The sequence below is a fragment of the Numenius arquata genome, chromosome 9, assembly GCF_964106895.1.
Source record: "Numenius arquata chromosome 9, bNumArq3.hap1.1, whole genome shotgun sequence".
Classification (NCBI taxonomy): Eukaryota; Metazoa; Chordata; class Aves; order Charadriiformes; family Scolopacidae; genus Numenius; species Numenius arquata.
The window spans coordinates 36,457,447-36,484,988 of NC_133584.1; the positions used below are offsets into that span (position 1 = coordinate 36,457,447).

Sequence of the window (27,542 nt, forward strand, 5' to 3'; positions counted from 1 at the left end):
GAGAGGGTTCTGAGCATATACATCACTCAGAGCAACAAAGGGTAACCCCAGAGGGTAGGTAGAGCAGTATCACATTGCAAACCATTAAATTGCTTTGGTGTGATTGGGTGTGTCTCACTTGTATATGGCGTTTCATTCAGGCCAAGATGACTATTTGATCAAGTAAAGATCTAGGAGAGTAGTTTTGAGCTTCATCACTGATGAAACTTAACATGACATCCCAGATCCAAATCAGGAGTAGCAACAACCACTGACAAAAGTAAGAGCTACATCAGTGCAAACCAACTTAACATTGAATGAAACAAAAAAATAAAAAACGAGTTGACTACATATGTTTTTACAGTGTCATTCACTGCAGAGCTAAATTCTACTCTTTTGAAATCTTGACGTTTATGGAATCAATACTTATCAGGAGGTTGGGAAGTAGCTGTGCAGATGTCTCAGTACACTTTCCTTTCAAGCACTGGTTTAGCTCAGTAAACCTAGAAAAGTTCCTATGTCTCTCAGAGCACTTAGCTCTTCTAAAATTGCTTGTGTTACAATTTGCTATAAATTTCAAGTGATAAAGGGTTTTGTGTCTAAATTCAGTTTATTGTATGACACTAGAGGCCACAGAAGAGCACACTGTACAGCAGTATGATACTAACATTTTAATAATAGCTCTTTCAGTGGTGATGTAACATAAATTTCACTGAATTTCACTGAACTTTTTTTTTAGAGTTGGAAGGGACCATAGAGATCATCTAGTCCAACTCCCTTGCTGAAGCAGGATTGCCCAGAGCATGTCAGAGCATGTTACTCAGGACTGCATCCAAGCGGGTCTTGAAAATCTCCAGAGAAGGGGACTCCACAACCTCCCTGGGCAGCCTGTGCCAGGGCTCTGTCACCCTCACCGTGAAGAAGTTTTTTTTCATATTTGAGTGGAACCTCCTATGTTCCAACTGGTGCCCGTTGCCCCTCGTCCTCTCACTGGCAACCGCTGAAAAGAGTCTGGCTCCCTCCTCCTTCAACCCACCCTTTAGATACTTATAAGACCTAAGTTTAGTTTAAGAGACATTATTTCAGTGGCAAGGACACTTGTTGTATACCACCACCATGAAAACTTCTTGAAAGAAAAGCTATTACTCCTTTGCTGATGACATTAGAAGTCAAGTGCTTAATTTTGTAGAAAGAATGAAGCATAGCCTATTAAACACACTGAAGTGTCAGTGGAAATTCTTTGTTTACTGGAATGTCATGGCAGCTTTTTTCCCCACTGATTTAACATGCCAGGGTTATTTCTTTCATAGATAATTTTATGACTCATGATTCCTGTTGGCTTCTGGCCTTTGGATGAATTGAAGCTAAAAGGGGTAGAAAGTAGTTAATTTCTTCTGATATTGATCATTGCAATATCCATATTCTAATTAACAAATAAGCAAAATAGTCCTCAAGCCGGTCAAGCTTTGTAGCAGTGCTGATAGGAGAGGATGCAAGCCAGTAGGCAATTTTTTTTTCAGACAGAAGCAGCTACAGGAGTGTTAGGAGTGAAAGGGGCTCTGGGTGTCTTGTCTGCACTAATGACCCTGCTGACCAACACCAGCAACTGTGCCTGGACTACAACAAACTGCAGACTGTCTTTTCCATCTTTATCCATTGGAAACGGGCTTTTAGGAACGGTGGCACATACCTGTTCCCAGCCGAAACTGTGAGTGGAAGGGAAGCAGTTCAGGAATTAGTCTAGTCTATACTTCATTGAGGAGAAATTACATTTCCTTCTTTATTTTGCTTTAATTAAACCAATTGTTAAAATTGTACATTTTTAATTGTGGTTGTGGGAACAGGAATATGCTGTTTCACTGCAGGTAATTTTTGTTTTACTCTAAATGAATCAATTTTGTGGAATTTACTAGTGAAAAATTAATTTCAAGGAAGAGATAATCATACATAGATACAACTTATCCAAGTTAGAATAGGAAATAATTATTCTGCAGCAAGATCAGAACTCTATTTACATTTCTTTGGAATTTTTAACCGGTATGGCCATGAGCTGTCTGAGCCAATTCTGTGTGCAAGAGCACATAATATTTCTGAAGTGATTTGTTACCAGTGTATGTACGGTAAAGAGATTAATGATAACAATGTAACTCCATTTATTTCAGGCACTGTTGCATCAACCATAAGTAATATAACAAAATAGGGGTGAGATGTAAATAACAGAGGAGGGAACTTCCTGCCCTGTGCAACGCCAAGGTTTTCAGTAGTTCTGGATACAACTTGTTATTGGTATAAAGGAGTGTTTGTACCAGGTGAGATCTGAGAGTGTTGCGATGGCTGTGGCTTGTTTGACTCGAGAAGCCCTAATAAGCCATAATAGAAAGAAAGGTAACTTACAGAGAAGACATTTTTATTTCTCTAGAAAGGCTCAATATGCAACAATGGAAAGAATAGATACATAAAGCAGAGTATGATACAATACAATTAGAGTAGAAGACTATGACTACCCCAAAGTAGCTAAAATCAGCTTCTCAATATCACACTCATTTTGTCCACGTAGAATCCTAAAATAACCATTTTCTCCCCAAGATTTTCCCCATGAATTTGCAGCAATCTAAAGAAAAACAAAGAGGAAAAAATTATCAAATTTAATTTTAAAGTAGTATTTAAAAATGCAAGGACTAAAATGCAAAATTAATCATTTGTATTAGTTTCCTTTTTAAGAAACAGAGTTTCTCAGATTTGGTGCATTGATGATCAGAATGTATCTTTTTCTGATTTCTAATCATTTGTTCCTTTTTGTTTTGATCAAAATTTCAGTTCCAAAACCAGGGTCAATAAAAATGGAATACCATTTCTACAAGGCAGTTTGATAAATTGAGGTTGAAATCATTTGATAATTCAACTATAGGCTGCAGAAAGTGGTCATCGAATCAACAAAATTCCAATTACAACTAATCTGTTAAAGAAATATCCAATATACAAAAAAGCTGACTTTTAATAAATTAGGTTTCATCCAGGTAGCTATTGATATATTGAGCAATTTAGTTTTTATTGAAGCCAGCAGAAGTTTTGCCTTAGATGTCAGTGAAACTATCTACCATAAGCCCTGCCATCAGCTATGTAAACTCCAAATTACCTTCTGCTGAACAAAGGAATAATGAGATGAGATGTTAATCATAATCAAAGTGATAAATTTGACTTGCTCTAAATGGCTGAAAGCCAACGTTGGGTTTTTTTTTTTCTGGTAGTTTGATAGCATTTGCCAACATTGTTTAAATAGATAGCTTATGTTTTAGCAAACAATATTCATTACTTTTATTGAGTCTCATTTGCAGACACCAAAAAAGAACTGAGTCTTCATGGGAAATTTGAATAAGATTTGAGACAGAAAAGACAACATAGGAAAAACCACAGATACAGGTGGGAGAAGGGATGAAACAGGCTTTGAAACTGAAGTAGGTGATGCTGTAGTTCAAGGGTCAGCATGATAAAAGTTGCCAGAAAGGGAATAGAATTATGCAGGAGACTTTAAGGTGAAGGAAAAAAATAGATGCAGAGAAAGTGAATGAAAGGAAAGAAGTTGTTTTTAGATAATCTGTGTTGTAGAGATTTTTTTCTTCTGCCTCAAAACACAGTGTTAAGGATTGACTTACCCAGAACTTCTGTTTCTGTCCTTTTTTGTCAGCTAGTGTTCCCCACCTGTTACAAGAGATGGTACTGGTGAGACCTTTGGTGCTTATGTTCACATTTTGTAGCTTTAAACAAGCAACCAGAAGAAAGCTTGTCTTAGATAATTGTCCTAATACCAGTATCAAAACAAAGCATGACTAATAGATGCATCCATGTTTAAACAACTCTGATGATGATGAAAATGAAGATACATATCTTGCTAGCCACCACCCAATTTACCATTAGGGACTACAAAAACTTAACGCAAATACAGTTTTAGCTTGTCATTGCAAAAATCTGTTTTCATTGAAGGAATCTTTCCTCTGGAGAGCTTGCCAGCTGAACTGAACTGAACTGAACTGTGTAGGAGTATTGATATTTATGTGAACACATTTCTTCAATTCAGCTGAAGATCCCTAGGAACGTTTTTGTTAAATATCTCATCCAACACCTTTACAAAAATAGCTCATGAGTTGGGACTGAAAATGTTCCCAGCTTTTCGGCTCAAATTAAATTACTGACAACCTAATCTGTTTTACTGCACAGTGTGTGGGATGACCTGTAAGCTTACTTGATGTTTCTTTGACATCTTTGAGGACATGCTAAATGTTGTGGCAATATCCATGAAATCACACAAGAGATTGTCCCCGCCTGACAGGTGATAGGACTTTCATAACTGTGTAGTTGTAGCTGAGCTGCACAGTGCTTTGAGTTGTTAAGCAGAAGTTCCAAGGCCATTGTCTGGATGTAGTTCAATGAGCAAAAGCTGCACTGCACACCATAGGGAGCCAGGTATATATTGTATGTCTACTGATTGCTTAAAGAGCTCTGTCTTGTTTTGCATTTATACAATGAATGCTTGTCTAATTACTATTCACAGGTCATGATACTTGGGTCATTTGTGCCCTATAAAAGGGCACAAATAAACAGAAAACCAAAGATATGAACTTTTACAGGTTTTTCCACAGGATAAAGTTAATTCCAGAATATACAGAATGCCATTGACAGGGTGTTTATCAGTGTATATCCCACCAATGCCATGTGTTTGAGCTGTATTTGCAGTGCAAATTGCATTTGCTCCATTTGCTTATCCAACAACATGATAAGAAATCCCACACCGTGCATGGGGAAATAAGAATTTTTGTGTCATCTTTGTAAAAAGGTTTGAATAGCCACAGTGGCATCAGCTCTCCTTGGTTAACAGTGAACCCTAATGTAAGTGGTATACCTGCACTTCCAGCCAAAGGAAAAAAAATTGAGACGTCAGTGACTAGCAGAGAGGTGAAGTCTGGATTACAGTTGCAAGCACAAATTGTAGCTACTGATCATTAAATGCAGGAAGTCATAAAAATAATGTTGTCATAATGACCACTGAATGTCATTGTTTTTTAAAATGCCCTCATGTTGTTTTTTCTTTGAATTACCACGTGAAAATTTAGGGATTATTAACAATCTTTGCCATTTCTTTGTCAAATATATTTCAGATACAGTCATAAATTTAAAAAAAAAAAAAGATGTAATAGGGTATCTGATTTCATATAAGGTTCAGATTTACTTCTTTTGTCATGGTCATTTTACTAAAAAAAATTACATCAGCTGCGGTGTGAAAGTCCAATATTTACATCAGCCTTAAAAACAGAGGAAAATTGCCCTGAATTTATATTCATGTATTCCTGCATTCAGTACTACACACTATCTCTCCCACTTGTTTCAGCAGGATGATGACCAGTTCCTGCAGACTCACATTTCTGTGATTACATATTTTTCTAACATTTGTTATTTAAAAAAAAAAAAAAAAAAAAGAAAAAAAAAGTCAACTTGTTTCATACACTAATAGGAATTTATCGATTTTCAGAAATGTTTCCAAATGGAAGAAAACTTAGAAACCAAAATGGAAAAGGATCCTTTTTTATCCTTGACTATAACATAGCCATGAATTTAATTTCCTAGGTTTTGTTCCATCATAGTCAGATACAAACAGGCGTACTTGACATATTTGCATTTTATCTTACAGTTTAGAAAGAAGAGCTGCTTACTCAAAAATTCATGCCCATGGGCATTAATCCAAATACTCTAAATTGAAATACATTAAACTAAAGTATACAACAGTGCAGCCAGCAGGTCAAGAAAAATGACTAATCCCCTTTATTTAGGACCTGCCATTCTATATCCGGAACACTGTGCCAAGTTTTGGACCGTAGAGGTAAGACATTGACAGTCTGGAACAAGACCAGCAGGAGTCCACTGAGATGTTTGGGATCTGTAGCACATGATGTACAAGGAGAGGCTGAGGGAGGTGGCTTTCTTCATCCCTCAGGAGAGGTGGCTCAGGAGAGACTTATTTGTTGTCTTCTGCTTCACAAAGGGCAAGTATAGAGAAGATAATGCAGACTCTCCCGATACATGCACAGCCGATGGTCATGCACAGCTGATGACAGTCACTTTTTTAAACAAGGGAATTTGCAACTGGACATAGGGAAAAAAGGCATTTTACAAGAGTGGTTAGGCTCCACTGAAGTGAAAGATTGTGGAATATCTGTCCTCAGAGGTACACAAAACTCAACCTGAGAAGACCCATGAACCTTAACTGTGAAGGTGGCTCTGCTTCAAACTAGGGGATTAAACTAAATGACCTTCAGAGATCCCTGCTAGTCTAATGTATTCAATGATCTAAGCAACTTGATCTAAGATGGCACTGCCAACTTAGGGTGCAGAGAGTTGGATCAAACAACTTCCAGCCTCAGTGACTCTACAGTTCTATGAATTATCAAATTTTGTATTCAGCATATAGATTTTGTGTAACAGTTAAATAACTAAGTATACTATACTGAAAGGCTTCTACAGGTACATTAACCAGAAAAGGAAGGTTAAAGAAAATGTACCCCCCCTAATGAGCAGCAATGGGGAACTTGTATCAATGGAGGAAGAGAAGGCAGAAGTTCTCAATAATTTTTTTGCCTCAGTCTTCACTGGCAACCCCTCTCCTCCTAGCTCTTGTATTGATGGCCCACAAGTTGAGGATCCAGGTGACAAAGTCCATCCCACTATAACTGAAGACATGGTACGTGATCACCTAAGGAATCTAAAGATATACAAGTCCATGGGACCTGATGAAATCCATCCCAGAGTCCTGAAGGAACTGGCTGATGAAGTTGCAAAACCACTTTCCATGATATTCGAAAAGTCATGGCAGTCAGGTGAAGTCCCTGCAGACTGGAAGAAAGGAAACATCACACCCATTTTTAAAAAGGGAAGAAAGGAGGACCCTGGGAACTACCGACCTGTCAGCCTCACCTCTGTGCCTGGGAAGATCATGGAACAGATCCTTCTGGACGCCATGCTTGGGCACATGGAGGACAGGGGGATGATTCAGGACAGCCAACATGGCTTTACTAGGGGCAAGTCCTGCCTGACTAACCTAGTGGCCTTCTATGATAAAGTGACTAGGTCAGTAGACAAGGGGCGACCTATGGATGTAATCTATCTGGACTTCTGTAAGGCCTTTGACACAGTTCCTCACAACATTCTACTTGCCAAATTGGAGGGATACGGATTTGATGGGTGGATGGTTCGGTGGATAAGGAATTGGCTGAATGGTCGCACCCAGAGGGTGGTACTCAATGGCTTTAAGTCCAGATGGAGAGCAGTGACAAGTGGTGTCCCTCAAGGGTCCGTCCTGGGACCAGTACTGTTTAACATTTTTATCAAAGACATAGACAGAGGGATTGAGAGCACCATCAGCAAGTTTGCAGATGACACCAAGCTGTGTGGTGTTGTCGATACACCGGAGGGACGGGATGTCATTCAGAGGGACCTGGACAGGCTGGAGAGGTGGGCCCAGATGAACCTCATGAGGTTCAACAAAAGCAAGTGCAGGATTCTGCACCTGGGAAGAAACAATCCTCAGTATAAATACAGACTGGGGGATGAGGTATTAGAAAGCAGCCCTGAGGAAAGGGACTTGGGGGTGCTGATTGACGAGAAGCTGGACATGAGCAGGCAATGTGCTCTCGCAGCCCAAAAGGCCAATCACATCCTGGGCTGCATCAAAAGAAGTGTTGCCAGCAGATCCAGAGAGGTGATTCTGCCACTTTACTCTGCTCTGGTGAGACCTCACCTGGAGTACTGTGTGCAGGTCTGGAGCTCTCAATATAGAAAGGACATGGACCTGATGGAGCGGGTCCAGAGGAGGGCCACCAAAATGATCAGGGGGCTGGAGCACCTCTCCTATGAGGACAGACTGAGGGAGCTGGGGTTGTTTAGCTTGGAGAAAAGGAGGCTCCGGGGAGACCTCATAGTGGCCTTCCAGTACCTGAGGGGGGCCTACAGGAAGGCTGGGGAGGGTCTGTTTACAAAGGCCTGCAGCGACAGGACGAGGGGCAATGGTTTTAAGCTGGAGAAGGGGAGATTTAGATTGGATATTAGGAAAAAATTCTTTACCATGAGGGTGGTGGAGCACTGGAACAGGTTGCCCAGGGAGGTGGTTGAGGCCGCTTCCCTTGAGATATTCAAGGTGAAGCTTGACGAGGCCCTGGGCAACCTGGTCTAGTAGGGGGTGTCCCTGCTGACTGCGGGGAGGTCGGACTAGATGACCTTTGGAGGTCCCTTCCGGCCTGGACCAATCTATGAATCTATGAATCTATACTAATAGATTGTGACAGGGCGAGTGATTTTGCCAATTCTTTTTATAGCTGCGGTCTAAAGAGCAGATAATAAGGTTGATTTACTGTTTACTGATCAAAACCAGTCTTGGGGTTAGCACATGAATCAGGAGCAAGAGTTAGCAGGAACTGTGGAATGGAGTGTCATCTCCATAGATACTGGCAGCAGCTGTGACATGAGGTCCTAGGCCTGTTTACCAAGCCTTTCCTATAACTTGACAGTTTGTTCAGGCTTGTTGCAAAGGCTGGCTGGGATTCACCAATTCTCATTTCTCGCAGGCTAACGTGCTTCTCAGTCTTAAAAAGCACTCAGCTGTAATGGAAACAGCTGCCGTTTTGTGAACCATGGTCTATATATATTGTTCAGTGATGCAGTGTTTGTAGCCACATGCCAGTTTGATTTGACATCTTGCCTCTGGGAATTAATGCCAGCTCCATCAAGAGCATTTCTGGGGATTTCGTGGCTCATTCATACTAATCTAATTTCTAAAGAGGAAGAAATTCTTTCAAAAAACTCCTAGGTGGAAAGTGTTTCTGCAGTAGTATCTTTAGGAAAGGAGGACGTATTTTCTAAAATTGATTTCTCAATTTTCTAAAGTAGATTTCTCAGCATAAGTATTGCATTTGATATTTGCAATTTCTCTTTTTCCCTGTTCCTGCCTATAAAGTTATACTTCAGTAGCTTTCATGATTTCAGCCTTACTGATGGATTAAATTCATTCTGCATTGTATCCCTTAGTTGCACCTATCAAATATATTATGGCATCCAAGCACAACTTCCACTTTGCACCTATCAAATATATTATGGCATCCAAGCACAGCTTCCACTTTAAGCTTAATTTAAGTTTAGATTCCTCAGAGAAAACAAATCTCTAAATATCCTTTCTGTTGCTAAGGCAAGAGTCTGAGGGTGACTTTTCTGAGTTATAAAGAAATATATGATATAAATGAATAATATTAAAATCAGTTTGAATTTTAACTACTGTTTTCCTTGCTGCTGTAAGTACTACTCCTCAAAATATGAACAAGGATTCAGTGAGAGGAATTTGTTAAAATGATCAGGTATTAAAATGATCATGAACTCTGTTCATGAGTTTGAGAGATATCAGTATTTTGACTATAAGTTAAAATCAATGGGAATTAATAAATGATTGTCACTACTTCATAAAAAAATATGACACTTTCAGAGTTGTTGCTGATATAATTTCTTTAATACAGTCAATATTGTATCTCCTCCTACAGTTATTTTTCTTTCTCTGACAGTTCTTGTTCCCGAGATCCTGTAGTTCATATAGCCAATGTAGTCATTACCAATTTTTCTTTAAGTAGACCTATCCAAACTATGTATTTCTAACTAATGACATCCCGACTTGGCTGAACGTACTCAGAGATTCCAGGGAAGCCAAGGCCTTGTAAGCTGGTTGATGTGATAGTGAGCAGCAAATTAGACATGGAGTCAACAACATTAGACAGAAAACCTAAGAAGCTGGAATTAAAAGTAGGCAAGATCACGCACATTACAAGTTAAGAAGTATGCAGCGTATGACTGGAGTGCCACGCTAAATCTGGTAAGTCTCTGCTAGGAATAAAAAGAGCAACAGTAACAGGTATTTAACACCAAGCAAAAAGAGAAAATTAAGTATTATATATGTCTATAGATAGAATAGGGGGAAGAAGTCCAGGAAAGAAAACATGAAGAAAAAAATGCCAATCATGAAGCAATTTAACTCCTAGTGGAATTAGCCCCCAAGTGGAAATGACAGAGACTTAAAAGTGAGTTGACACATTCCATTAGAGAACAATATTACATTTTCTGGAAGATGATCAAAATAAACTAATAGTGCTTTTTTGTCTCTTGTTTTTGTGATTATTCCAGCTTGATATTTACTCCAAATGAATGGCATTTCAAAAGCAAACAGATGCTGGACCTCATTACTTACAGAGACAGGAAATCTATAAGGGTTATTTTTACAAAGCTTTAGACCACTGATGTCTCCACTTTTGGTATTCTTAGGAAAAGCTTTCAACCTTACCTCCTCCAAAATTTCTATTTTTATTAAAAAGAAAAAGAAGATATTTTAAGGCCTGTCTATTAATTACTGAAAATTGCTTTAAAACCAGGGTTTTTTTCTGTCTTACAAAAATATTCTGTAAGAATGCACTACTTAGCTTTTCTGAAAGAAACCATCGTGATCTTCAATTGAAAATAACCTTGAATAAAATGAATTAATTTCACCAAACTGCATTCAGTCCCCTTCAGGAGAAAAAGTAAGCAAGGTATTTCCATTTACTCACGGGAAACCATCTCCAACTGACTCTGTAAAGAGAATTCTGGCTCTATTTCAGATGACAGAATGAGTATTTGTGTGCTTCCATAAAAGGATTTTCATAATTTCGTGTCCAATTTCATATAGTAAAAGCACCTTAGCTGTCCTTTTCAGTAATAACTTTCCCTACTCTGTAAGAGTAGGCCCTGAACGCACAACACTGCCTGACAGTTAAAAATCTAGAACATGGGACTGTTTCAGTATTTTTCCACAGAATGGAAATTGTCTTTGTTTGAACATTTTCTGGTTTCTTTTTCAAGAAACCATCACCACAATGAAGGTGGACTTCACCAGTATAAAGAAAAGAAAAAAACATAGTAGTTGATAATTAGAGATCATTGAATAAAACAGTAAAATAGGTAGAAATACAACGAAACACAATAAAAAGGGTTATTAGCAGTGGCTTCAAAACTGAGGTGTTTTGTAGAAGAAGTAGTAAATTCTAGTGTGCTTACATACAACTGTGTAGGTTAAAGGCTGTTAACAGCAAATACAGCAAAGACATTTAAGGAGTGTGTTAAATAACATTATACAAACTGACTCCTTAAGACTGAACATGTCAACTAAAAAGAAATAAGGCCCTAAGAGTAAAGAAGAATGACTGGTCTCAGATCTCAAGCTATTAATTCCTGCAGATCTCTCCATGTTAGTGGAAGTCAGTGCTTTGCGTTAACCAAGGAGTTAAACTGTTTACTGAACACCAGTGCTCTAGGAATCAGCATTCTGCATCATCATTCTAACTTCTACCATTCAACAATTTATATCAACAAGACTCTTCTCACATATTGACAGTCTCCATCTACCAATCAAAAATACACAAACAGTAAAATATAATTTTAAATCACTCCTGCATTTTTTTTTTCCAACCGCTTCCGCTCACAGTTGCAGTTTCCAGGTTATACAGTTCGTAGGTTGAATGTTGGATTTGCTGACGTCACTGGCAAAAATCCCACATTTACCAGAGTAAAGCTAAGACTTGTCTCTGGTTCGTTTGTCTGTTTGTCTGTTTATTGATTTGTTTGCAATGGCTTCTCCCTGTCTTTCTAGAGTAGGGGTGCATCGAAGATAGGATTGTGTTACATCCTGTCTTCACAGACAAAAGCAATGAATTTGTTAAAAAACAGTATACATAGAGGATGTATAAAGGAAACATATGTATTCTGTTTTTAAGGTTATAATCTTTACTCATATTTTGATTTGTCAGTTTTTTCCTAATTTTCTTGGTTTTGAAATATTTTCATTTCTGTTAACTTCTGCATTGACAAGGATCTTAGGTCAAATAAGACAACTAAAAAACCTTATGTAACCTCCAATACAGCCACAATATAAACTTAGAATAGAATATTTCAGTTGGAAGGAACCTACAATGATCATCGAGTCCAACTGCCTGACCAATTCTGGGCTCACCAAAAGCTAGAACATTGTTAAGGGCACCATCCAAATGTTTCCTTAACACCGATAGGCTTGAGGCATTGACCGCCTCTCTAGGAAGCCTGTTGCAGCGTTTGACCACCTCCTCAGAAAAGAAATGTTTCCTGATGTCCAGTCAAAACCTCCTCTGGCACAGCTTTGAACCACACCCACACATCCTGTCACTGGATACCAAGGAGAAGAGATCAGCACCTCCTGCTCCACTTCCTCTCCTCGGGAAGCTGTAGAGAGTGATGAGGTCTTCCCTCAACCTCCTCTTCTCCAGACCAGACAAGCTCAAAGTCCTTAGCTGCTCCTCATAGGACATTCCTTCCAGCCCTTTCATGAGCTTTGTTGCCCTCCTCTGGATGTATTCAAGGACCTTTACATCCTTCTTAAGTTGTGGGGCTCGGAACTGCACACAGTGTTCAAGGTGAGGCCACGCTAACACTGAATACAGTGGGATAATCACCGCTTTTGACTCGCTGGTTACACTGTGTTTGATGCACCCCAGGATGCAGTTTGCCCTTTTGGCTGCCAGGGCACATAAACCATGGGATTTCCATAGTTATGTATTTAATGAGACATTTCTAACCCCTTCCATCTCTGGGGAAAAAAAGAAAAAAAAAGCAGACTTGGTGAAGTCCAAATTAATCCAATCCAAATTTAGTGAACATTTGGATTAGAAAAAGAACGACTCTCTGCTATCAAGAGAAAGGGATACCCCCTGAAGATAATTCATCCTGCCTAAGTGCTGACCATAATCAGTGCTAACAAACTGGACCCATTTGTCTCTCTAATACAGTGTTTTCTATGTAGGCATTGCAAATTTGTTGTCACCACACTGGTGAAAGAAATTATGAAATCTCTTAGGCAAAAATACTGTCTTCCCATAGGCTATGTATATACAGCAACAGGATACAAAGATGACTTGATTCCTCTCATCTTGACCTGGTTTATTTTAATACCAAAGTTCTGCTTTCGCAAAAGGCGCACAATACTTCCTTGCCCAGACAAAAAGAGCGTGGGACAGAAATACATGCTGTCTAAAACTTTTCGTCTCACTTTTTTCCCTGCACTTGGTCGTATAGCTGTCATAATGCTACCAGACAAAAAAGGTATAACTATTGCAGGTTATTCCTGCAATATCCTATTCCCAGTGCTGTAACACAAAATCCTAGTACCTTTCAAAGACTAGGATTTTGATCTACTCAATTAGACAAAAGTTTAGTTTTTAATCTTTTATTAATAAGAAGAAGGTTAGGGTCACTGACTAGTGTTCTCCGTGAGACAAAACATCTTAGAAAATGGTTGCTGGAATTTGAAACTACAGTTTTACCTGGACTTTTCATCATGAAAGGTGATTCAAAGTATCAGTGAGTCAATAGTTAAATCATTCCCACAAATCTACTGTAATTAATTATATGAGGGACAGTCTCATGGATTTAATCGCATGAATGGTGATTCTGTGTGTCTTTTCCACATGATCTTCTAAAGTATTTCTCTTTGCTGTAAAATATTTTGGGGTATTGCCATTTAAACTACATTATCTAATCTAATTATCTAATGTTTGTTGTCTGACAATAGTAAAGTAGATTTTTTCCCCCATGAAAGAAAATGGGAATGCAACGCAAGGGACTTTTAGTCAGGAGGAAAATAATTTGGGTCATGACTTTTGGTAGCTTAAAATGTTACTTGTTTGTTGTTATTCTGAGTCTCACCTCGAGTGAGGACAAGTGAAGATGAAAATAAAAAGAAAAACACTGTCTTTACTGTTAGTGACATCTCAGGTTTTGGCTTTAGTCACTGGTATCTTTTTTAAGCCTTTGGACTTTGCACAGGTGAATCATTTAATTGTGTATTAAATCTTAGAGTGCTGTTGATCTGTCTGGCTATCCTCTCAGCATTAAAACTCAAGTTTTTGCCTCACGTGTCAATTTTATCTCCATTAGTGTAGCCTTTTGTGTTAAGAAACATTCAACCAATATTTTTTCAGGCCATAGATGTTCCAATGCCATTTAATCTGCTGCACTATTGAATTTAAAGCTTCCAGTGAGTCACTGATAAAAATAGAGGGGAAATGTGTTTCCAGTTAATGTACATCTCTCAATGTCCTCTTATGAAAGTCCTTTGTCATTCTGAGCACCTTCCAAACATCTGAAAATCTACCTTATTGATCAAACAGTATCTAAGGCTTTTAATGAAATTATTCTTGTCCCCTCCAAGTCTTAAGATGACAATCCATAGATTTGATTGTAGCCAAAGACTTGGGCTTTTGGGGCCTTTCTGCATTTTTCAGTGCCAGCGGATCAGCAGACACAGCTCTTTGAGTGAAGGTGTGGATCAGATATTGTAGCACGGACCTGATACTGAGGTGATGCAGAGGAAAGAGTTTAAGAGAAGATTTGTCTGACTAGGCCACAAACATTAACGATGGATACTTTATTTCATTATTCCTAACTTTGAAATTAGATATACTTGAACTAGAACTGTAGCTGTTTAAGTCAATGTACTTCCTCTACGGTGATTAGACTTTGGCATCTTTACACCATCAACAAATCTGCCTCATGTTTTCTTTCCCTATGGCCACTAAATTTCTGTTGTCTTTTCCTAGGTGAAACTAAGCAAGCCAGAGGGGTAGAAGGAAAAGAAGATGAAAAAAAGATAATAGATGCACCAATTTTACAGAGAATCTGCTATAGAGTAGATTTGACAGATTTGTTCAGCAACTCTAGCTTAAATGTAAAGAACTGAGAGAGAAATCTGCTACCAAGTTCATCTTTGATGTGAATTCAGTCTACTTTTATCATTAAGAGATCTTGAGATAAAGATGACAGTTTCAAATGTCATTTTTCAGTCATTAGTCTTCTTAAAATAACAGAGTGCAGCTGAAAAAGTGAAAATTACCAAACTTTGACCAATTTGTCTTCTTTAGTGCTATTTACCACTTGCAGTTTCATTGTGCCTCTTTAGCTTCTTTTCATTCTGGTGTCATTAAGAGTTGTAATTGTGTGTGTATATACACACAGAGCCATGCATGAGTATGTGTACATACCCAAACATACATACGCAAGACATTCTGAAGGTACTATCTTACTATAAATATTATATAACAGTCAGCTGGTCATTTTGGTTTTAAACTACTTTATGATGCCATTACAAGTGGAATTCCTCTAGTCTAACCTAGACATTTTAATGCTAGCTATGTAAGTCTGATGTTACCCCACAGGTTCTTTTATAGTCAGCAAAGAGAAATAAGATCTAACAAAGCAATTCAACTCACCTTAAGACAGATACCGGGGACAGAGCAGGTGAGTAGCCATGGAAGATGAAGGGAACTATGGCTGCCTAGCAGAGATATAGGAATCTAACTTTTACACATCAAAACTTAGCTGTTATGAATCCCAGTCTCCATTACTTGCTTTTTCTGCTTACCTCCCTGTCTCTGGAATACAGAAACAGAAACTGCTTGAGAGATCCTGCTCTCTCTAAATGTCAGTGGGGTCAGCCCATCCTGCCTTCAGGTCACTGGAAGCCCAGTTTCACTGCTCATAGAGATCGTGACCAAACCCAAATGGTCTGCTGCCCGTAACGCCCTCTGCCTGGCTGTTCCACATGTTCCTCTCCGGATTCCATGCTGTTCTGTCTTTTCCCGTTCTCCCCCTGAGGAGTGAGCCTGAGGTCACACAGTATCTCACTGGAGATAGACTTATAGTCCTATCAGAGCTGATTTTATAAATAAGAAGTCTTCAAATGACAGAAGATAACTAGGAATTTCAAGTTGCAGAGAATCCAGTCAATGCATTTACAATCCTTATGATCCAAAGGCCAATTAGGCAGTTTACATGTGCATTTCTATTTTTGTACAAATAGTTCTTGCAACCTTCACCAAAATTTATTTCCATTTTATGACTCCATCACCTTTTGTGTTGTACAATTCACAGGTGGTTTACGGTATTCTCAAAAATGTTTCTTAAGGGTAACAAATATCAGTTCAGTATGGTCACTTATTACTATGGCTGCCTTTTTGAAATATTGAATCTCTTTGACAGAAGTTGTTATAAATAAAAAAATCAGACTACAATAAACATCAACCCACACAAAATTGCATTTTTTATCCTGTGTGTCAGTATGTCAGATCCTTTATCTCTCTCCAGGAACCTCAGCTAAGCAGAATGCAAATAATCATCAGTATTTTTATTTGAAGTCCAACTTTAATGAGACTCTTTTAACTTTACATCTCACGTCCTTCTTCAGTATATCAGACCACTTGGTTGTTCTCCTACTCAGTGTTCTGCACTGACCATTCAACACAATCCTTTGAAGGGAGCTGTCGGTCTCAGTCAAGGTGCTCAGTTTTTTGCTCATGAGTGGCTCCTTGCCTAAGGCCTGCTAACTTTTCCTTGCACAGCCTAGCTGTTCGCATTTAAATCAGTATCCACTACAGAACGTTAATAGCCCTCCTCCTCCTCTATCCCTCCTCAGCCATCACTTTGTCCCCCTCTGCCATTCTGGCTTAGTCACTCAGCCAGCAGTTTTCCCAGTCTTAGGCATTTCCATGTCCTTTACAAGGATATCTTCACTAAGATCACAAACACAAAATGCACTTTATTTCACAACTTTATTTTCTTGAACTTACTTGATTTACTTGAACTTACTTGATTACTTGAACAATTTTCTTGAAGATACTCTTGAGTAATCTTCCTAGCACAGGCCTGAATCATGACTTATTTGATACTCTAGATCACCTACAAAATATTTGTTTGAGACTTTCCAGTGATTTCTCTGTGTAACTACTCGCTTAGTGATTTAATAAATTCATCCTTGCATATTCCCCCCATGTCAAAGAATAAAGCCCCGTGTCGTGTTCTGTAATTCCAGTGTATACGTTATTAGATACTTGTCATCTTAATGTAGCAGCACTGGTCTACATTTGAGGGGAAATCCACTAGTGTATGATAAACACTCTTCTGCAGCAGTTTCGGTCCTGTGTATGTATTTCTTATGCATCCCAAATAAAATCAGCAGCATCCCAGCAGCAGTTGGTTTCTGTCTGGGGCGTAGAGAGCCCAGACTGCTGTGCCAGTAAGCTGTGCTTGTTAATTAGGAGGCCACTGGCAATTTTTATGTTTCCATTTGCATTCTGCTTGGTGGCATGTTTGGAGGAAAATGTGTCAGTTTTGTTGACAGCTTGATGTGTTCATGGAATATTTGTGAATACTCAGCAAAACATTTAATTCTATAAACCAGTGTATTTGAAGTTTTAGAGCAAATGTTAGAGTAGATTAAAAGCTGATTTTTCTATATCTCTTTCCAATGTTCTCCAAAGTTCTCAAAAATGAAACAGCAACAATCTTATGTTGGGAGCTAACAGTGCTTCACCTCTGACAGTGAAACCTTCGGGTTCCAAACTGGTCATTGACATTTTACTACATTCTTGACTGGCAAAGGAAAAGGGTAAAAGAAGATGCTTTACTCACCCAAGGAGTTTGACTGAATGAGTTTTCCATTTAGATCCTGCTTTCTGGGAGTGTCTATAGATTCCCTCTTTGTAAAGGAAAAAATCTTCATACACTTTCATTATAGCTAAAAAACAATAGGCAAAATCAGCACAGGCAGTAAATACTGCTTCTATTCTTGTTTGCTCCTTGCATTTTACCAGTGAGATCTTTGTTGTGTGTTGGACAGCATAAGTGTACTTTGTAATTACAGTAAATTAACTAATTGCCCCAAAGTTCCCTACTGTGAGTGAACCAAGGGAAATATTCCAACAAAGTTCTCTCTACGTTCTCTTGTCAAGTTCATTGGGTTTCCCTGTCATGGAAACTCCCTATCACAGACTTCTTCCAATACAGTAGGAAGAAATATTGCTTAATGTAGGCTTATATGAGTTTTCCCAGTTCCAGCAAAGTCCAATTCAATAAAACAGATCTCCTCAAGGCTCATGCATAAAATCCTTAGTTCTGACAAGCATCTGCATATTCAAGAAAAGTATTTAACAGACATTGTATATCCTGTGATATATGGTGAAATGATATGTATGTCTTTTTCTGAAACTCAGATAGCATTCATTAAGTACACATCAATCTCCTTATGGAAAACTAGATTAGCTGTATATATGTTCATCCTGACTTTCAGCTAAAAGTGTGGGGAAAAAACTCCTTTGTGTCCATAAAAATGTAAGGCCAAAGAGCTGATGAACTGAAAATTTTGTGTAAGAGAATGAAGATTACAGTTTGCATTTTAAGCCTATTCATTATTTCCTAGGGATAACATTCACTGTTTTTTTAAGAAAAAGGTTTTTTTATTTCTTTTCCATATTTGTTCTGCCACCTTAGTACCATTTGCTTTGCTATATGGTGGGCTACCAGTTCCAGAGAAATTAAAATACTTTCCAGGTCCACTTTACTTTTAAATTCCAGTGAACCAGAAACTTAACTCCAACTTACTTTTAGCTTATGATTTTAACAATCTTAGATACCACACAGCTTGGAACATGAGAATTAGTGAAATCCAGTTTCCTAAAGTCTTGAATCTTGGATTTCCCATAAAGTACAAATTTCACTGACCATTTTTATGTGGTTGGAGCATTTATAACCTATGTGCCTGGTATAGATCTGCTGTATCCAGTAAGCTGAGATCATGCTGCAGTTTTTTCTGTCTGGCACACTTTAAAATTTCTTTTTCCTACCTGAATATTTTCATAAACTTGAAGGAAATTAACTATCTTTACAACCTCTTGGCCTATATCATACTTGGCTGTAAACAGAAAACTGTCACAAATTTTAGGGAATGAAAGAGAACAGCTCAAAATGTGGTCAGATGAGTCCATCTGGCCAGGAAACCCGGCTAAAAATATACTTTGCTAATGAGGTTGCTCACATAAAAAATGTGTGCTGATAGCAATATACAGGGAATAAGCAGCCAGGATGCTACCCAGGTGGCAAATCTGGGGGAGAGCTATATCAGTTAAATCAGGAAAAAGAAGTTAAATTCTTTTAATGAATAATGTTAGAGCTTCTGCTGAGCGACCTGCAGGATCAGAGATCACACGTATTGACAGCAGAGGACCTAGTGGGAAATGGCACAAACTTGATTCTTGGTTTCCAGCTGCAAGCTCAGGACTCTATTAGAGCTCTCTGCAAAGGTTTCCCCCCACCCCTCTTCCCCCAAGCTCACCAGTGTATAAAGCTGGGAGATTAACTCCTGTGAATGTCCCTGTACTGCTGTGTGGAATACCAGCTGTTGAGGTTTCTGAGTGGTAGAGGAGCATGTGGAAGGAGACGTTTAAAGTGGTACAAAGGAACAGAAAGGGGGAAGAAGACTCCCACTGGCCTTACTCCAGGTGAGGGTCCCAGAGGAGAAGTGAAGGGGATGACTCATTCAAAAAATTACTGTAGAGGCTTCCCTGGATCTTGATACCTTGGCCAAAAGGAGGCAAAGAAATAAGAGTGGGTGCAAGGACTGCAAAATTGACTTCTCCCACAAGAAGTCTGAGGTTAGAAGATCTCATCTGTTGTCAGGCTGAGACAGGAGTTCACACTGTTCTTTGAAATCAAGGTCTGTATGTTCAGTTTCAGAAAACAATTTATTCTTTATTAGCAACTCTAAATCAAACACATATTCTTGGCTCTGTGAAGAAACATCATACCTAAATTATTTCTACTGAAATGAAATAGAAGATTTGGAAGTGTGTTTCCAGAATAACTTTAGTCTATGTGAGAGAACTTTTTCCATGATTACACATTATACCTACATTTTGTGTGTGTGTAGATATGTATATATGTAAATATATATATTTATGTATATGTATAACTATCTGTATAAACCCTGCAATCAGGAGCTAAATAATGGTACACTCTTTGGAGTTAAGTGGGCTGGGTACATGAAGTGTAGGGTGGACAGAGGGATGCTAATTCAAAATCAAGCACTGAGATATTTTAATCTATTCAGTGATTTTATCCTGATATGAACTGTGACTTGGATGGGATGAGATGATCACAGTCCACGAGTCAACTTTGTTCCCTCCCATGTAGAAGAGACTTTGCTTTTTCCAAAATGAATGGACTAATGAATCAGAAGAGGTAGAAATTTTCATAAGGTTGACTGTAGTTCATGCATGAGTTACCTCAGTCATGCTGAGCTCAGATCTATACATATAAATGCAGCAGACTGTAAGATTCAGTCCTCTGCATAAATGTCTTAAATAGGAATTTGTGTCGCTAAGACATATGAAGGTACAAAAAAATAAAAGCAGTTGCGACAAAAGGAATTTAAGTGTAGCATTGGACATTAATGTAGCCTAGTGCTTTCTCCAGATCTTTTTCTTGTGTTAGCAAATTAAATACTCCCTTTTTTTCCCCCCAGACTATGATAGCTGAAATTATAGGCTTTGTAGGGTCAAAACTTTGATGTATTGCCAAAGTGTCAGCTTTTCTTTTGATTGACACTGACTGATGTGACAGAAAGTATTATTTTCCTACTTCAGCAGTATAACTATCAGAGTATTTCCTAAAATCCATTTTGGAGGAAAAAAAAAAAAAAAAAAAAGATAAACGGGCAGTATTAGAGTGTCCATTTGAAAGTTTTCAAAGTGTCAATGAAACTTCACTATGCTTATTTGAAAACGGATTTTTTAAAAAACTAGTGTTTCATCATTTGACCTGAAAGTGCTAATTGCTCAGTTCCTGTACCATATAAAACAATGATGTATGTCAGAGAGAAATTGTCATTCAAACATGAAAGCTGTAAACCAGAAAGTTTTCAATTACATTCCTACACCAACTGTTTTACAATTATTAAAAAGAAAAATAAATATTAACTTTAAATATCCCCAAAAATCCAAGTACATTGATCATCAAACAGGATGACTTTCTACATCATGATCTTGAAAGGATCTTGAAAGTTTTCCAGCTATTAAACATTACTTATTATATTAGATAAGACTGGCCATAAGCACTTTGTAAGCTCTTGAGGAATGACAAGTGAATGAATAATGGAAAAATCTCTTTCAGTAGCTGAAAAAGATCATTTGCAGGGTGTTTTGAAAAAAATAAAGTACGGTACTGTCTTAAAATTAGCATTTTGCCCTGATTGCATTTGCAGTACGGGAAGATAGAAGAGAGAATCAGTGACAAATTATTGGGTCATAACTGTGACTCATTTAAAAATCTCATTATAGCAAAAAGAAAACAAGGAATGTGATTTCACTCAGTGGTATACACTCTTGGTCATATACTCCACTTTAGATCTTGATGTTTTGACATACAACATTACCTTAACCTGATACAAAGATTTTCTCTGAAAAAAACATTTACATTTCAAAAAACTGTATGAATTATTGAGTTGTTAAAACCTAACAAATGGCTGAATATAGATTATTTTATGTGGAAGATTTAGTACTGACAGATTAATCCAGAAAACGGTGTATACACGGATTATGAATGCAATACTAGAGAGAGGTCTGAAATTTTATCTTGAGGATCCTAATTTTTTTCATTTTCTTAAAACCAGTGGAAATGACTATGTTCACTTTTAGATCAAATGCAGCATGGGAAAGAATAATTTCCTTGAGCAAACAAACTTGGGCAGAACAAAAAATTCTAATAATATTGATCTTGTTAAATCTGAGCTTCAGATTAATTGCAACTGCCCACATAAAGAGCTTTAAGAAGTAATTTTAACTCCGTGATGCACTGAAGTGAATTAAATCCAATAATCAAGACCATTTCAATAATAAATTGGCGGTTATGATAATTCATTATATAATTGGGGGCAGTAGAAATGCCCTAAATTCCTGTTTGGTCAATGAGCAAAGAACTGTCATGGGAAAAAGGCACATTTCCAGTGCACAGATTTTGTGCAAGTTTTCAACAAATGCAGCTCAAGATCATTTTACTCATTATGGACTCTGATACAGTAGAGCTGCCTTCGGGGACACTACTTGCCCACCAAACATCCCTGGATGAACCACAGTGCATATGTCCGTTTTATTCACTGTGGAATGCAATTTCTGTTTTCTAATATTTTGATACAAGGACATTGCATACTTTAATTATTTCAATAATAATATTATCATTTTCCAAACTTACCATACCTTGCACTGGTCCTTTTTCCATGATTTCTTTCATTATATCAGTTTCCTAAGGGGAGTTGAGAGCAGCAGAAGAGAGGGCAAGAGACGATAAAACAGTCTATTAAATAAAATTAAAACTCATACTAATTTATCATTGTGTACATATATATATGGTATAAATGTACCACTGTACTTGCAGTTCTGCTACAGAATATTTGGTTTACCAAATGAGCAAACATCAGAAACATGTTTAAGAAATGCTTATTCGAAGTTATGAAAGCATACTTATTTTTCTATCTCTAATTTCTCTAGAGCCACAAAGCAGCAGTTTTCAAGAGATGATGTAATAGTAAGAAACTATAAATAATTTAAACTATTATGAAAATACATGTGCAATAGAAAGGAAAATTCACAACTCTAGTATGGACATATTTCCATATACCAGATAATTTTCAAGCCCCAAAGGAGAAAAATAGGTGAGATGACGATTGAACAGCATGAACTTACTTTTGAGGAGACTCTGTAGTGAGAGGCACACCGGTATAACCGATTGGATTGTTCTAAAGCATTGGGACATGGCCCATTTGTATAGTTTTTTCCAATTTCACTTGATACATAACAGTGATTTTCATCTGACGGCTGCAAGTGATCATTCCAAAATGATGGATAACAAGCATAGGATACAACCCTGTTCAGATGTCAAAAAGAAAAAAAAAAAAAGAAAAGTTGATAAGAAGTTTGCTTAAACATTTTTGCAGTTTTATCTCAAGTTTTTACCTATTTTACAACTGTCATATTTCAAGTAAATTTACGGAGTCCCTCATTCTTCAAAAGTGTCAGTGTCTCCTATCTTCAACTGGAAGGCGTTTGCTTCAATTCATATGCATGAAGTTTATGATTAAGTTTCAGTGGCAGCGGTCCTCTCCACACCCTTCTCCAAAGAGGGGTAGGGTAGAAAATGTATTTCAGTGGTTGTCATCTAGTACATTCATTTCATTAATGATGCATGAAAGTTCACACTGAATAAGCTCAATAAATTACCAATGTTGTCACCAGGATCCATTTAGCAAAAATGGCTTGCAAAATGGGTATATTTGCAACAGAAATATTTTAAGGGAAATAAATAATTTTCTAGTTTTATCCACATTTTCTACAGGAATGCTGGTGAAAAGTTACAAGTATTTTTACTTCTTTTAGCTAAAAAGTCTCTGACCTTCCATTTTTCTGACAATATAAAAGGAACATTTTTGTGAAGACTTGTTGGGATAAAAAGTCCTATATTCATTTTTTAAAGGATTGCATACAAATAATTGGTGTCCTGTTGGCACATGAATAAACGTGGCGCTTCTTCCCAAGACAGGTATAACTTCTAGTGATTAATACCAATAGCTTAATTGATACTAACAACAAACTTCTCGAGTGAGTGTACCTCCTTAAAAGACAACTGAACCTCTACTACTAGAAATACATGGGAGATAAGTACAAGTGAGAACAGATGCAGAAAATGTTAAGCTCTGAGCTTTCAGTAACTTAATGAGTAATCAAACCGTAAAGCAATACTAGGGGAACCATTTGGACAGGGGCTAGTGACTGGGTTCCTCCACATTGATTCACAAGGGGAAAGAAAAATAGTGAATTATCTGGAGTGGTGTTGGCAGGAGGGACATCACCCAGGTGAAACACTGACAAAATATATGACATAGAGCAGGTGAGGCTGGGTGTCAGAGAGGTGGGACTTACTGCAGTTTTGTAATTTTGCTGTTTTGCAGTAACATTCAGGCTATCCCATCCTTAATGGAAAGATAAGGTTTGTGTCTGGAAGTGAATGTGGACCAAAGGACAGAGACAAACTTTTGACTTATAAGCAAATGACATCCAGTGTGCACGAAAGGCTGGAGACCATCCCAGGGGGCTCAGGCCACAGGGCTCCTTCTGTCAGTTCCTGGTTATTGACAGCAAAGAGCCTCTCAGGGAAACCAAAATAACAGATTGTGCCATGATATCACAGGTGTATGTGTCTGGTCTCTACAGCTCGTGAAAACATCCTGGCTATTTCTTAGAAAAGCATTTATCTCAAAATGTTTTCTGATGCTAAATTTTTCCTGCTACTTATTATAAATTTGCATTAAAGCTTTCAATTTCAAGTTTTTAGAGTTTATCTACAGGAAATACGACTCATTTTTAACTCTTTTAAATTAAATTCTATATTCTTCAAAGATGTTAATTTAAAAATATTAAGTCCAGTAATCACTTGGCAGTTTCTATTCTAAAAAAGATTTCAAAACCACAAAAATCCATTTACGAAAAGAATCATGGGGGAAATGTGCAATAGCAAATACGTGAATTGCATTTATTTTTTTAAATGAAACAAAGATAAAACTTTGAACAACAAAGAAAATTTCATCTGTCTGACATTTTGGGTTGACCTGAAGGCATTTAACACTGATGTTATCAGAGGAGTGATTGTGGAGGAGCTGTGATAAGCCACCTGAGACTTAAACCCATGCTAATTTTGGCTTTGAAAATCTCCAAAGTGCTAGATCAAATGGGCTTTGAAGCACAGGTTAAGAGCCCTCATTGCATCCAAGAATGGAGAGTGGCAATGAAAATAAGAGGTGGTTTCAAGAAAAGGTAAGGAAGGGTTTTAACTCTTTACCTTGGCAATACATCAAATGAACTGCTGCTTCACACGGTAAATTTGTTTCTTTCAAGTAGCTTATTGTTCAGCCATTTTGACTGTTTGACTAGCTGAACATCCTTTTTACTTCAGTAAAGTGAAGGAAACAAAGCATATATTTAAAATGCCCTTACTAACAATCTGAAATACTCAAATAAAGGCACACTGAATATTCCACCTGCTATTTTATCCTTTTTATGAGATATTGGGACCTCCTAGTGTTCTGCACTATACTGCTAGATGTTTCCAAAACAGTATATGCATTTCTGTGATAATGCCATGGAGGCCTATGAGAAGGTTTATTTTAAAGAGCATAATTAAATAGTGCACTGAAGCAGAATGTTTTGAAATTGGCAGCCCTATAAAAAGGATATGTATTTAAGTAGCCCACCAATTATACTGAACTTTCTGAATCTGAAGAACTGAAAACTGTATTTCCATGCAATGTGGAGGATGATTACGTTTGCCTGCATACACTTAGTTGTCAGGATTTTTACAAGATGAGCACATATATGCTTCGGCTACTTTGAATAGGACATGGCATTTTCCCATTAGCATTTGGTGGTAGAAAAATTGGTCCTGAGGAGAATGTCTTTTTGCTTATCAAATTGGTTTTGCCCCAACTGGACCAACACACCCAGGAGCTGGAAAAGGAATAATTCTGCTGTGTGAAAAGGGATTCACAGAATCACAGAATGGTAGGGGTTGGAAGGGACCTTCAGAGATCATCTAGTCCAACCCTCCTACCAAAGCAGGTTCACCCAGAGCAGGTTGGACAGGAGCACATCCAGGCAGGTTTTGAGTATCTCCAGAGAAGGAGATTGAAGATCTAACAACTTTAGATGGACAATCCTTAGATGGACAATCTAATTAAATTGCTTAGGTCTTCAATCTACTCTCTGGCAACCCTTTTTAATCCCTTCTGAATGTCTGAAGGTATTCTAGATTCCCGGATTTCCAATGGGCAATAGTAAGTATTTAGGTCAAATATACATGGGTTGTTATAATTAATTTTAAAATTTATTGTGCTTTGTTTCTATTGCTGGGTAGAAGGAAACCTTTGGTTGATATATATACATACATACATATATATATATATATAACATCTGTAAAATTTATCTGTCTCTATACACATAATCGTTCTAGTCACCACTGATCACAGATTTCCAAAGGACATAAAGGATTGCTGCTGAGTGCAATCAGCCCTGCAAGGCAGGTTAGGTGAGCAGATAGAGTTCTCAGAGCACAATCTAGCATAAGCAGGGCAGGAGTAGGTGATTGCAACCCAGTGCAAGGAACGGTATGACACCTATTCCTCAGGAGTACTTAGAGACAACCCAGGGGGAGACAACAGAGGATAAATTTTTTCCAGGGGTAGGGATTATTTGCCTTTCTTTCAGTTGGACTGTCCTGCTGGAGTTGTCACAGGTTCTGCATGGATAGGTCTTACTTCTATAGGGTTAGAAGTGAAGCACCAGATGATGCACTGGCACACTGGAGCTGTGTGGTAACCCAGACATCATGACTCATTCTGAATCAACAGTCAGAATCTTTTCACTAACCAGTTTCTGCAGTCATGATGAACATAATTTAACACCTTTTTGCTAAAACATGAGTTTGTACATGCTGAAGCGTCAGCACAACAGTAAACATTAAAAAATATTTCAAGGAGAAGACCTTGACAGAAGAGTCATAGAAGGAAAACATAAATGGGAATGAGTTTATGTGCACATATATATACACTTACACAAAAATACTACTAGGAGCAAGCAGCATCAGGAAGAAGCAGTGTGTTCATACATTCTTGGCAGAATTAATCTGAAGTCATGTTTATATATTCAATCTATTGAAAATTTTTGTGGTTCTGTTGTATTTATATGTTTGAATTGTGAGATGAAAAAATAACCTAAAACATTAGATTATGGTATTAGCAAGCTGGCCAAAATGAATAACAATAATATCCTTATCACACCCTGCAACTGCTAAGAGCCCAAAGTACAAATCAGATCAAGCCCTGATTAGAAACAGTATTTCCATTCAAGCATGTAACCTTTTTACTACCTGAAAATGAATTGTTTCTTCCTCATTCTTAAAGACTATAAGCTTTTAATTTCCCTTAGCAGGTAAAATAGATGTTTTCAAACCGTATTGATTCCTCACAAATTATGACTTGCAACTGAAACGCCTAGAACTAATTATAATTATAAATAGAATATAGATTTATTCTTTAGTTAATAGAGGAAGACAGAGAGAGAGAGTTAAACAGTGATTCAGCTCCACTTATAGCAGATTTCACTGTTAATTGGGCACTCAGTGACTGAAAAGTCAGTTCTCGGCATTGGCCTAACTTCATTGAGCTTTCTGGAAGTCTTCCATTGACTTCACTGGGGACTGTTTAGGCCAGAATTTGAATTTCCTGAAAATCTATCAAAAATCTGAGATAAGAACACTTCAGAAACCAGAAAACCAGAAGCTTTAAAGCAGCATTGAACACTTGCTGTGAAAATTTACAAGCCCACACAGAAAATCAATGTCCTTTCTCCCTTTTACAGAGTATGGAGATAATGAAAAAAATGATTGCAATATACTGGCTCATAAAATAAAAGTCACCTGAAAGTGTGAGGAAGCAAGCACTATTTAACAGGGCTCATTCAAATGACACTTCAGACTTTTATGTCACAAATTTCCATTTTTTTCATTGTCAAGGGTAAAGGGTTATGGATTATGGGGTTTGAGCTACAAAA

The 27,542-nt window shown here is 37.7% G+C and overlaps 1 protein-coding gene across 1 annotated transcript in view; it reads right to left on the reverse strand.

Annotated features, from left to right (window-relative positions):
• Window positions 1-2,479: 2,479 nt before the first annotated feature.
• Window positions 2,480-27,542, reverse strand: part of TINAG (tubulointerstitial nephritis antigen) — a 46,657-nt gene continuing 21,594 nt past the window's right edge. The window contains exons 7-11 of the mRNA XM_074153762.1: window positions 22,629-22,809; window positions 22,143-22,188; window positions 17,527-17,632; window positions 3,633-3,678; window positions 2,480-2,590 (exon numbers count right to left, since the gene is read on the reverse strand). Coding sequence (XP_074009863.1) covers window positions 2,480-2,590; window positions 3,633-3,678; window positions 17,527-17,632; window positions 22,143-22,188; window positions 22,629-22,809 — 490 coding nt within the window. The remainder of the gene's footprint in view (window positions 2,591-3,632; window positions 3,679-17,526; window positions 17,633-22,142; window positions 22,189-22,628; window positions 22,810-27,542) is intronic.